General features: G+C 39.4%; 1 protein-coding gene across 2 annotated transcripts in view; it reads right to left on the bottom strand.

The window, feature by feature from the left end:
* The window catches only part of CPSF2 (cleavage and polyadenylation specific factor 2), a 40,553-nt gene that overhangs the window by 24,790 nt on the left and 2,797 nt on the right, over nucleotides 1-12,966 (bottom strand). For both annotated transcript variants that reach the window (XM_031667893.1, XM_031667894.1), the window contains exons 2-6: nucleotides 11,209-11,267; nucleotides 6,264-6,446; nucleotides 3,275-3,434; nucleotides 3,090-3,195; nucleotides 1,944-2,073 (exon numbers count right to left, since the gene is read on the bottom strand). In XM_031667893.1, the coding sequence (XP_031523753.1) occupies nucleotides 1,944-2,073; nucleotides 3,090-3,195; nucleotides 3,275-3,434; nucleotides 6,264-6,412 (545 nt within the window). In that variant the 5' untranslated portion in view covers nucleotides 6,413-6,446; nucleotides 11,209-11,267. The remainder of the gene's footprint in view (nucleotides 1-1,943; nucleotides 2,074-3,089; nucleotides 3,196-3,274; nucleotides 3,435-6,263; nucleotides 6,447-11,208; nucleotides 11,268-12,966) is intronic.

Here is a 12,966-nt window from a genome sequence, read left to right on the forward strand (position 1 = left end):
TCAAGACTAGGCTGGGCAACATGGCAAAACCTCATCTCTACTAAAAATACAAAAATAGCCAGGCATGTTAGAGCGCACCTGTAGTCCTAGCTACTTTGGAGGCTAAAATGGGAGGATCACTTGAAGCTGGGAGGTTGAGACTACAGTGAGCCATGATCGCACCACTTGCCTCCAGCCTTGGCGACAGAGTGAGACTCTGTCTCAAAAAAATACATAAAAATATAAATAAGAATAATAATTTTAACGGTGTATAACAAAAAAAATCATTTAAATTTTCTCTTTTTTGACTTTATAACTTTTGTCCATTTTGCAACTGGTATATTTTTATTAATAAATTAATACTTGATCTTATATATATGTTGCAAGTTTTTGGGCAACTTGTTGCAAATATTTTCCTACTTTGATTTTTTTTTTATTCGTTGTTTCAGACATTTGAACCTGTATGTCATCAAATCTATCAAACTTTTCTTTTGTAACTTGGTCCATTATTTTTATGCTTAAAAAGTCTATTCCAATTCAGAGATCAGACTCACCAATATTGCTTCATTTCTATTTAGTTCTAATCCATCTGAAATTTCTTTTGTTATATAATTAAAACGACACAAATTGATTTTTTTCCAAAATGGTTGAATCCTTCAATACCATTTACTCACATAGCCATGCCACAGTTTGCCATGGTTACTACGAGACTGAACGAAGGAGGACGAACGCAGAAATGAAAACTTAAAACAAAAGTAACTACTTTAAAGGAAGGGATCAGGAAAGAAGAGAGCTTCCTGTTTCTAGTGAGCAAAGGCAGCCACCTTAAGCTTCCACAGCCCTTCATATTTATTGGGTAGAAAGACCAGGGAGGAGGAGGTAACGATTGGTCAGCTGCTTAATTGATCACAGGTTCACATTACTGCTAACAGGCTTCAGATGTACCTAGTCACAAGCAACACTTGCACTTGAGGCATGACTGCCCTCAGCATTCCTTCTGGGTGGCAAACACAGTTTGTCAGTTTGCCAACATTCTGCATTTATGAGAACAGTTTGCTGTTTACTCATATAGGCTCCAGTGGTATGCTGAGTTATCACGACCCTCACTCTTTCAGCCTGCAACATAACCATCCTTTCCTCATTAATCTATGGTTATAAGCGTCTAAAATTCAGTCTATTTGTGTTAAATATTTCTTAATATAAAGATTCTGAGACTACTGTAATGTAACACAAAATAGCTATGAACTTAATGTACAGATAAAACAAAACAAGCCTGTAAGAGACTAAACACCAAAATATTGTATAGTAATGCTCTGAGTGCCACATGAAGTGTGTAAAATCATAACCAGCATTGAGTTCCCTTTCAAAGGGACTAACTTTAAACATTCAGGGCAGTTATATTAGATGGTAATTACATTATGTGCAGGGCAACTCCCGTTTTTAAAACCAGCAGATCTCGTGAAACCCATTCACTATCACAAGAACAGCATGGGAAAGACCCGCCCCCATAATTCAATCATCTCCCACTGGGTCCCACCTACAACACGTAGGAATTACGGGAGCTACAAGATGAGATTTGGGTGGGGACACAGAGCCAAACCATATCACATTACAAAACAAAAGAACAACCCATCCACAAAGTTTTGTTAAATAGCAGGTCGAGAACCTGCTATTATTTACATAATTTCATATTTAAAATTCATCTCCTTTGCAACATCTCCAGGGAGGTATCTGTTTTGTAGAGTGTATACTTAACGTGTAAATTTTTAAAATCTCTTATGTCTTATACCATACTTTTCCCCCTTACTATGCAAATAATTAATTTTGAAAACATTCCTATTTGATGCTTTTAAGTTGCCCTAAATTTCTGGTAACCAAAACAAAAACTGTGTTTCTTATTTTCCCTTCAAAGAATAAAATAATACCAATTGCATTTCCTTTAGCTTTTGTCTTGATATACCTACATCTCCCTCTTGTGGTTGAAGTCAACTGCATAAACAATTTCTTCTTCTCCATCTTTGACTATTTTCCATATTGTTCCACCTATCATATGACCAGCTGGCAGAGGTGTGATAGACAGGCCATGTCCTTTACCTATGTCAACAAGGTAACAATACTCAGATTTCTTTTACAACCCTAAAGAAAGGTTATTTATTTCTAAATGATAATATTTTAATAGGTAATACTGTATATGTAATAACACAAGATTCAGAAGTGAAAATGCATATAGTGAAAGCAGGCTTCATTCTCCTATCTCCCAGCTACTCCACTCCCTCACTGGAGGCAAACATTCTTGTTACTTTATTATGTATTCTTGTAGAGATATTTGTGCTTATAAGTACAAGGCTAGAGATTAGATTTAAAAGCTAGTACACTATTAAATTATTTAGTATGAACTAGCAAATTTTAATGTGTATTTTATATATACAATTATCAAATGTTTCCATTTTTGCTAACCTCTAAACTAACAGAATAATTTAAATCTCATTGTGCTAAAGAATTTATCTTACAGAAAAACTAACTAGAAGCAAAACTGTTGAGACTGTTGTTATTTCTGGGCTAAATCTTCAGAGTCCATTATTGCACTATTTTATCAATGCCAGGGTTCATTTCTATGAAAATATCTAATACAATTCTCTCTGTAGATGATAAATATAGAATTAATATAGGACTTCCTGACTTAATTCAATAATAAACTTTTTAATGTCCAATGCTAGAATTCATTATCTACTCTGCTGCCATAGCACTTCATTTACCCCAATCACTACATTTAGCCATCTCAGCTACTTTGTCGCCTCAATCTAACTGTAAGCTCTGAGGAGGAGGAAATGGCCAAATTATCTTTTGTTTATTATACACGGTAAACACTAAATGAGTCTTTCCCAAGTTAAATTTGAAAAAGCCTGAGCTATTAACATTTTGTTGGCATTTATTCTGAAATATTTTAAAATTCAAATGGAAGTTAAGAGTTCTATATCAAGGCAGAACGTGCTAATTTTTTTATTCTTCAGACCATAATGCCTATAATTTTCTCTCTGAATTCTCCTCAGTATTTTCTAGCAAGTTAAACCCCATTCGTCTAAGTACTTACTACTGGAAATTCTTTTTACCTTTCAAATTCACAATCTGAGAGAATTTTAGCTGCTGTATTTTATCAAAGGCTGCATCCACATCATCTAATGTAAAGAGTGTAAAATCTTCCGTATTGTGTCGAGACTAAAAGAATAACACAAATAAAGGTGAAAAACTATCACTGAAGGAGTGCTAACAAAATTTTTTTAATTGCTTAAATTACCTGATAAAGATCATACATGAACATCTGTCCCATTTTATAAACAGGAATGGTTGCATAGATAGCACAGTTCAGACCCAACTTTCCGACAGCATATGGGAGGGCACCAAGGTGGAGAGGATCAGGGTGAGACAACAGTACTGCATCAATCTGGTGAACGTGCCTACAAGAACACAATCCAAAGGACGACTACTTGAATCTTTTCAAAGGGTAAAGACAGAATATTCAAAATTATTCCCCAATTCTGGAATTCTGGATTGAAGACTATGCTGGGGCAGAAGAGCAAAACTAAGAGCTAAAATTATGATTACCTATGAATTTCAATTATTACTACCTGTGCTCTGCATAGCTATAAAAAATGTAGTATAAGGTACACTTAAATATATGGTGTGTAGACACATTTTAAACAGAAAAGAAGGCCAGGTGTGATGGTGCACACCTGTGATCCCAGCACTTAGGGAGGCCAAGGCAGGCAAATCATTCGAGCTCAGGAGTTCATGGGCAACATGGCAAAACACGTCTATAAAAAATACAAAAAAAAAAAAAAAAAAGCCAGGTGTGGTGGCATGAGCCTGTAGTCCCAGCTACTTGGGGGGCAGAGGTGGGAGGATCACTTGAGCACAGGAGGTTGAGCTTGATGATATCATGCAACCGCACTCCAGTCTGAGTGACAGAGTGAGACCCTGCCTAAAAATAAAAACAAGAACAAAAATGAAAAAGAACAGTAGACACCACAAATAAGTTGATATTTTTTAAGATGGAGTTTCGCTCTTGTTGCCCAGGCTGGAGTGCAATGGCGCGACCTCCAGCTCATCACAACCTCTGCCTCCTGGGTTCAAGCGATTCTCCTGCCTCAGCCTCCCGAGTAGCTGGGATTACAGGCATGTGCCACCACACCCAGTTTATTTTGTATCTTTGGTAGAGATGGGGTTTCTCTATGTTGGTCAGGGTGGTCTCAAACTCCCAACCTCAGGTGATCTGCCCGCCTCAGCCTCCCAAAGTGCTGGGATTACAGGGGTGAGCCACCATGCCTGGCCGTAAGTTGATTTTTAATAGCTATCCTGCATGATATTTTTTTTTTTGGAGATGTAGTCTCGCTCTGTTGCCCAGGCTGGAGTGCGCTGGCGTGACCTCAGCTGCCCAGTTCAAGTGATTCTCCTGCCTTAGCCTCTGGAGTAGCTGGGATTGCAGGTGTCCACCACCACGCCTGGCTAATTTTTGTATTTTTAGTAGAGACAGGCTTTCACCATGTTGGCCAGGCTGGTCTTAAACTCCTGACCTCAGGTGATCCGCCGTTCTTTACCTCCCAAAGTGCTGGGATTGCAAGCATGAGCCACCGCGCCCAGGTTCACTTAACACTTCTTTTTTTTTTTTTTTCTGAGATGGAGCTTCACTCTTGTTGCCCAGGCTCTAGTGCAATGGTGCAATCTTGGCTTACTGCAACCTCCGCTTCCCAGGTTCAAGTGATTCTCCTGCCTTAGCCTCCTGAGTAGCTGGGATTACAGGCATGCGCCACCATGCGCAGCTAATTTTTGTAATTTTACTAGAGATGGGGTTTCACCATGTTGGTCAGGCTGGTCTCGAACTCCTGACCTCAAGTGATCCACCCGCCTCAGCCTCCCAAAGTGCTAGGATGACAGGCGTGAGCCACTGTGCCCGGTTGCAAACTATTAAGTTCAAGAACTCAGCTTAGAATTTCAGAAATTATTATTGGCTGGGCATGGTGGCTTATGGCTATAATCCCAGCACCCTAGGAGGCCGAAGTGGGCGGATTACCTGAGGTCGTGAGTACGGGACCAGTCTGGCTAACATGGTGAAGCCCTGTTTCTACTAAAAATACAAAAAATTAGCCGGGCGGGTGGTGCATGCCTATAATCTCAGCTACTTGGGAGGCTGAGACAAGAGAATCACTTGAACCCTGGAGGTGGAAGTTGCAGTGAGCCGAAAGCATGCCATTGCACTCCAGCTTGGGCAACAGGAAGGAGCAAAACTCCATCTCAAAAAAAAGAGAAGAATTTCAGAAATTATTAAGGAGAGGATATTTATATGACCACATACTTATAATGGATTTTTGTCCCAGCGTTTTCGCACAGTAACCACAAACAGTTTTGCTAATTGAATAGTAAAACTTCAATTAATCAGAGAAGCATATGTTCTCATTGACACAATAAATTAATAAAATGGTTTGGATTTTTTTTTCAAGTTCTAAAGATTTTTAAATATTTAAGTCCTCTTTTCTTGCAAAATTGGTATAATACTGCAAACATAATTGATTTTTTTTTTTGAGACAGAGTTTTGCTCTGTCGCCCAGGCTGGAGTGTAATGGTATGATCTAGGCTTAGTACAATCTCTGCCTCCTGGGTTCAAGCAATTCTCCTTCCTCAGCCTCCCAAGTAGCTGGGACTATAGGTGCACACCACCATACCTGGCTAATTTTTGTATTTTTAGTAGAGTCAGGGTTTCACCATGTTGGCCAGGCTGGTCTCGAACTCCTGAACTCAAGTGATCCGCCCACCTCAGCCTCCTAAAGTGCTGGGATTACCGGCGCGAGCCACCATGCCCAGCCCATAAATGATTTTTTTTTTGGATGAATCAGTATCTCATGGTCATTCTGAGAACCAGTTCACAATGTTTAGCATCAAAAGATGTAGAAAAGTAAGCTAATGTAATCTGACCACAGAACTCTCACATGGAAAATGTTTCCTCTTCTCAAATTCTTATGTATTCTTGCTCTTTCCAAAAATTAGCATGCAAAAATTTCTACTGAAATCCATTAGCTTAAGATTTTGCTGAATTTCAACAAGCAAAGCTTATAAGTCAATCAAAACTCTACAAGTTAAAATGGTCACTATAGGTTTTTGGCATAAGCAAAATTAAGCCTTTTGCTATAAACTAGTGTAAAAAGGCAATATTTATTACATTGAAATGGTATTACAGTACAGAAAAGAGAAGTTGATTTAATAAAAACCTAGAATTATGAAATGTAACTTACTTCCTCAGGGAATCTATAATATCCATAGAAAAGTGCTCATCCCAGCCACAGTCCAATAAAAATCTAAACTCATCAACTTGGAGAAGATAGCAAAGGGCAGATTCTTCTTGGACCCCAGAAAGGGTAGTTAACTTGATAATAGACGTCATTTTTTTTGGTCCAGAAACAGCAAGCTAGAAGGGTCTTTCAAATGAAATGAAAACATAAATAAACATAAAAGCACCGTCTGGCATATATAATAGACAAATTGATTAAAATTAGTTCAAGTATTTAAGTTCATAGATATTCCATTAACACAAAAAGCAGTTTAAAGGCCCATTTCCATCACTGCCAAGTTTACTTATTTTTTAAGTGAAAGCAAGTTTATTAAGTCACTGCCAAGTTTAAAAGCACAAACATAATCTTGGACACAATGAGCCCTTTAGTGGCTCCCTAGTGGGGTAGTGAATGTTGCAATCAAATAGACCCATATATGAATCTACTATGTGATTTGAAGCAAGTTAATTAAACTTTCCTCACCTGTGTATCTCAGTCTATAAAACATTAGTATTAACAGATATGTAAAAAGGATGAAGTATTTCAAATAATGTATAAATTACCTACAACAGATACTACTGCATCCAAGTTCCTCAATAAATAAATGTTTAGGAATTAATGAACTCATCCTTCAAGGTGAATCTGTTCGTCTTTTATCGTGCTTTGTGATGGCACTGATTTCACTGTATTACAATGATTAGTTTATGTGTCTTTCTCTCCTATTAATTAGACCAGTGGTCCTTAAATAGACCCCCTTGAGAATCTGATAAAAACCTATGGGCCCTCCCCTCTCCCCCACCAACTCTCAACACAACCAAACAAAAAATAAGAGTACATATACACACAGAAATTCACAAACTTTTCAGGGAGTTTAACATTAAGAACCCTTGCATTGGAATGTGAGCAACAGAAAAACACAGGTGGCATATGTTTGCAACTCCTAAATAGAACCTGATGCACGCTCAACATATATCTGATGGAATGCAAATTGGGATGCCTACTACATATATTTCAGGAAAATATAACATGAACACATCTATAGGCCAGGCATGGTGGCTCATGCCTGTGATCCCAGCACTTTGGGAGGCCGAGGCAGGAAGACTGCTAGAGTTCAGGAGTTTGAGACCAGCCTGGGCAATGTAGTGAGACCCTGTCTCTACAAAAATAAAAAATAAAAATACTGGCTGGTGGCATGTACCTTAGTCCTAGCTACTTAGAAGGCCAAGATGAGAGAATTGGTTGAGCCCAGGAGTTTGAGGTTACTGTGAGGTATGAGTGTGCCACTAGACTGGGCACAGAGTGAAACCCTAGAGCGTACCCTAGACTGGGCAACAGAGGGAGACTTTGTATCTAAAAAATAAATAAAATAAAATAAAATATATACTTTTTTTAAAAAAATGGGATTTAGAACCTGGAACTGTGTGCTATTAAGCAGAAGTTATGAAAATATTCATTAACAAAGTTCAACCCCACAGCAACATTTCAGATTTCAGCTCCCTAAAATAAATGAGCCTTTCCTGGCTAACTATGCAAATAGGAGAGAAGGCCACTGAATTACCTAATAATTTCTCACCACTACTCAAGGTCATCAACAAACTGAGGTAAACTGAAATCCACCTTTCACAAGAGGCTGACAGGGGCTGCTAAACCCACCACATCTCCCAGCTTTGTTTATCTGAGTGACAGCCAAAGTCACAAGACTGCTAGGTTATCAACTATCAATGATGCATACATCTCCCAGTAAGACCTAATCCCCTACCTCTTCTCCCTCTCAAATCCTTTCAGGATGCTCTCTGGAACTATGATTCTACTCACCTGTAACTGCAATTGCTTCTCTGAAAATTCTCTTCACCTGTTTGTCTTCCCAGGTACCTGGCTGTTCCCTAATCCTACTCTTTCTCTTACAGCCTTCTCAAGGTTTTTTGTGGTTGTTGTTTTAACTTTTTGTACCCCCTGTACTTGAAAAGCAGGAGGTATGTGCTCCTTGCTCCTCACTGCAGCTTCTAAACCATGTCTTCTCCTTCCTCTTTCAAATATTCTAGTCCCATTAAAGCTCTTGCCACCCAGCAGTTCACTATTTGTCTTTCACATTTCCCCTTCACTATGGCATCCATTAACCTGGCCTCATTCACTGGGGACTTTTACATGACCGTTGTTCCTCTGAGTAACTTCAATACTGACCTGTTGGTTCCTTGACTTCCTCAACTCCAATAATCTTCATTTCACTTCAGCCACCCAGCATTACGATTACACCCTAAAACTTATCACTATCAGTAACTGTACTACTTTGAAAATTTCACCTTCAAGCATCTCACTCTCTAACACCTTACTTACTCTAGTATTCCCATTGCAAAAATCCTCTGTGCTCAGTGGTATCTCTCTAATTCGCTGGCTACTTTTTACCTATCCACGACCCCCTCCTGTTTTCACTCAGGTCCTCACCTTCGATTCATGATCTGTTAAGATTATTTGCAAACACTCAAATGTCTTGCTCCTCTAGTCCTTCTCTCTACTAGGCTGGCAAAACCCCAGTCCTGATTAACTCCAATCATGCGGGGGTTGGGGGGAATGGGATATTGAGGAGAATTACAGCTGTGCTATTTGGTTTTTTTTTTTTTTTGAGACTGAGTCTCACTCTGTCGCCAGGCTGGAGTGCAGTGTCACGATCTTGGCTCACTGTAACCTCCATCTCCCAGGTTCAAGTGATTCTCCTGCCTCAGCCTCCTGAGTAGCTGGGACTACAGGCATGCGCCACCACACCCAGGTAATTTTTTTTTAGTAGAGATGGTGTTTCACCATGTTGGCCAGATGGTCTTGATCTCTTGACCTCATGATCCACCCAGCCCATTTTCTTTCTTTTTTTTTTGAGACAAAGTTTCACTCTTGTCGCCCAGGCTGGTGTACAGCGGCAAGATCTCAGCTCACTGCAACCTCTGCCTCCTGCGTTCAAGTATTTCTCCTGCCTCAGCCTCCCAAGCAGCTGGGATTACAGGCACCCGCCACCATGCCCAGTTAATGCTATTTGCTCTTTAAATTCATGGCCAAAGGCCTCAAATAGGCCCTAAGTATTACCCTTCAATCTGACTTTTCTTAGTAGGTTGACTTTCAATTTCTGAGACCACTTCTCCACACCTCCTCCTCTTTGTTCAAAGATCATCCATCCCTTCCTCCACCCTAGTCTCAGCTGATAAAATTAGAGAGTAATTTCTCATTTTCCAGATACTACATCTATTAGCCTATCTGCATGTACACTGTTGGGTCTCCTATTGTATAGAACAGTCCTGCTCCCACCCAAGGTCGGTCCCTCTATGTGCGCTGTTGATCCCATTTCTATTCACCTTCTGAAAGACTTGACATCTTCAGTCATTTGCTCTTTCCCCCGCATCAGTGTATCACTGATGGACCATTCCTGCAAGCTTATAAAAATACTCTAGAATTTCCCAACTTATAAGAACCCTCTCTCAACCCTTCAACCCCCAACAACCACTGCATCATTTTTGGATTTCCCTTTCACAAAAACAACTTCTCAGAATATTTGTCCACAGATATATCTCCACTTCCTCACCTCCCATTTGCACTAAGTCTCCACTTCCTCACCTCCCATTTGCACTAAGTCTGAGAAGCCAGAGAAATGTCCGTTGGCTTAAGTTGTACAGAGACTTATCAAGGACCTTTATAAAGCACTTCCAGGGATATACTTTCATAACAACTCATTATATTTCTCAAATTTTCTTCTCTCTTCACTGTGACCAAAACCTCTAACTTGTTTATATATTTTCCCTGTCTCTAATTTACTGAGTCATTCTCAGAGGTAGTCATTCTCTGACCACCCTAAAGCCCTTCTTCACGCCCATTACAACATCATTCTATTTCCCTCAAAATACTTAGTGCTAATTGCTACTTATTTATTTACTTGCTTTGTCTGTCACCTTCTCTCCTCCTGTGCCCACACTGGAATGTGGACTCCATGAAGGTAAAGACTTTCTGTTTTGATCACAGTTACCAATGCCTCCACAGTGCCTAACATACAGTGGTAGCCGATGAATGTTTCTTAAATGAAGGAACGGGGCATGGCTAGTATTAAATAAGCTCACTTACCACACCATAAACCGGAACCCATCTACATATATTTGCCCTTGCTTAGGAGAGCTCTCTGAGTACAGGAGTTGGCTTGATCCATTTTTTTATCCTTAGTACATTAGCACATCCCTGCACATAGTGGTTATTCAATAAATAACTGTTGGTAAGTTAAAATTTAAAATATATTGACTTGTTTTCGTTTCCTGAAACAGGATCTTGCTCTGGTACCCAGGCTGGAGTGCCGTGGTGCAATCATGGCTCATTTGCAGCCTCAACCTCCTGGGCTCAAGTGATCCTCCCACCTCAGCCTCCTGGGTAGCTGGGACTACAGGCACGCACCACCACACTCAGCTAATTTTTTGTAGAGACAGGGTTTTACTATGTTGTCCAGGCTGCTCTTTAAGTCCTGGGCTCAAGTGATTCACCCACCTTGGCCTCCCAAAATGCTGGAATTACAGGTGTGAGACAGCACACCTGGCCTTCATGTGTTCTTATTTGGGGTACAAAGACATTAATTCTCTATTTGATGAAAAATGTTTATAAATACAATTTTGGAAAGGACCTTGGAAACTATCCCTGCCAAAAAGCTTACTGTACCACAATTATAACAATGGCCTAAAGGAAATTCTTTTCTACTTAAGTCTTCCTTAATTCCCACTTTCTTCATTTAGATTATGAAGTAACATGCACGGTATCTTGCAGTTAGAACTGAGTACGTTCATATTAAAACTTTTTTTACAGACAGACCAAGATTTCAACAGATGAAAAGATATTTTCACTACAATTATTCATAATAAAGCTATATCTTTATTAAACATTCACTACTTACTGATATCTCAGTCGTATATATGATGAAACACCAGGAATTCTGAAGAGTTCTTTATCAATCTAAAAAATAAATAAAAGCCTTATGAATGTGGTATTATGATTTCATTCTGTTTACAATTATGGTGTTTAATTTGTATCTTGCCCTAAGGCATCAGGAGCAGCACCAAGTAGTATAATATGTGGTCCTTTTATAAAAAAGAGATCTGTCATAATTTTAGGAAGCTTAAGCTTACATAAACAGATAATAAAAGACATAAAAATATTTAGGGGCCGGGCGCGGTGGCTCACGCCTGTAATCCCAGCACTTTGGGAGGCCGAGGCGGGTGGATCATGAGGTCAGGAGATCGAGACCACCCTGGCTGACACGGTGAAACCCCGTCTCTAATAAAAAAAATATCAAAAATTAGCCAGGCACGGTGGCAGGCGCCTGTAGTCTCAGCTACTCGGGAGGCTGAGGCAGGAGAATGGTGTGAACCCAGGAGGTGGAGCTTGCAGTGAGCCGAGATCGCACCACTGCACTCCAGCCTGGGCGACAGAGCAAGACTCCATCTCAAAAAAAAAATATATATATATATATATATAAAATATATAAAATACATATATATATATGGGAAGTTTTTTTTTAAGTTGATATTACCTTATGTTATTGAGAATCATAGAAGAGGTGGGATTTAAGATTACTCACTAAGGATAAGACATGGGTAGAAACAAAGAGAAGGTACTTAAAACAGAGGAATAACAGGAGTAAAGGAGTACCAGAGATCTCAGATCTCCGCACTTTTGAGTAAAAAGTTTTAAAGTACCAGTGAAAAAACTAGCCTGGCACACATTCACAAAAGCAGAAAAGGTAAGGCCTAATGAACAGAAAGGGGCCAGATAATGAAAGGCCTTGGAAACTGTGAACCTAGTCCTGCAGGCAACAGAAACATTTTAAGACTCATTATCAAGTAGAATGATGGCATGATATAGGTAATTCTGTATTTTGGGGATATTAGCTGGTGCGTATGATTGATAAGATGATACAGAAAGCAGGGTGATAAAAAGAGAAAGTATTTAGTGGACCACTCCCTCCTAACTTTGCTGATTCTACCTTGAGACCAAATTTCTTCAGTCTCAAATTGTATTTTACAGCTCTGCGACATGAATATATTAGTTGTTATCTAAGTAACCAAGGCTTGGAATGCTACATGCTGATTCTTCATTTCTGGGACAGTCTATTATTACCACCTCCTGATTATTCTTCCCTCAGCAATGCTTTGCATATCATTCTCTTTCTATCCCTACTGCCAGTACCCTAATACAGGAAGGGCCTCACTACCTTATGTTTGGGTTTCTCAGTTTCTCTGCCTCCTTTCCTCCCTTCATCCAACCTAAACATCGCTACCAGATTCATCTTCAGAAATACCCTGCACATATTACCCCTTGCTCAGAAATCTTTGAAGGCTTCTTACTGCTTGAGAAAAGACAAACCAAATGCCTTAACTGGCAATGGAGGTTGCCAGGAAGCCACCCTGACATCACTGCTCAATGTCTTTGGGCCCAGCTCATATGCCACCTCCTTACCAATTCCCACATCTAGTCTAGACTAGAACAGCTCTGTCAACAGACATATAATGCATACCACAAATGTACGTTTAAATTTCTTCGTGGTCACATGGAAAAGTGAAAAAGAAACAGGTGAATTTTAATGTATTTTATTTAACCCAGTAGAACCAAAATATTATTTCAACATATAATCATGTTGAATATTTTACATTTT

This window comes from Papio anubis, chromosome 7 (genome assembly GCF_008728515.1).
Source record: "Papio anubis isolate 15944 chromosome 7, Panubis1.0, whole genome shotgun sequence".
In the NCBI taxonomy this organism is placed as follows: Eukaryota; Metazoa; Chordata; class Mammalia; order Primates; family Cercopithecidae; genus Papio; species Papio anubis.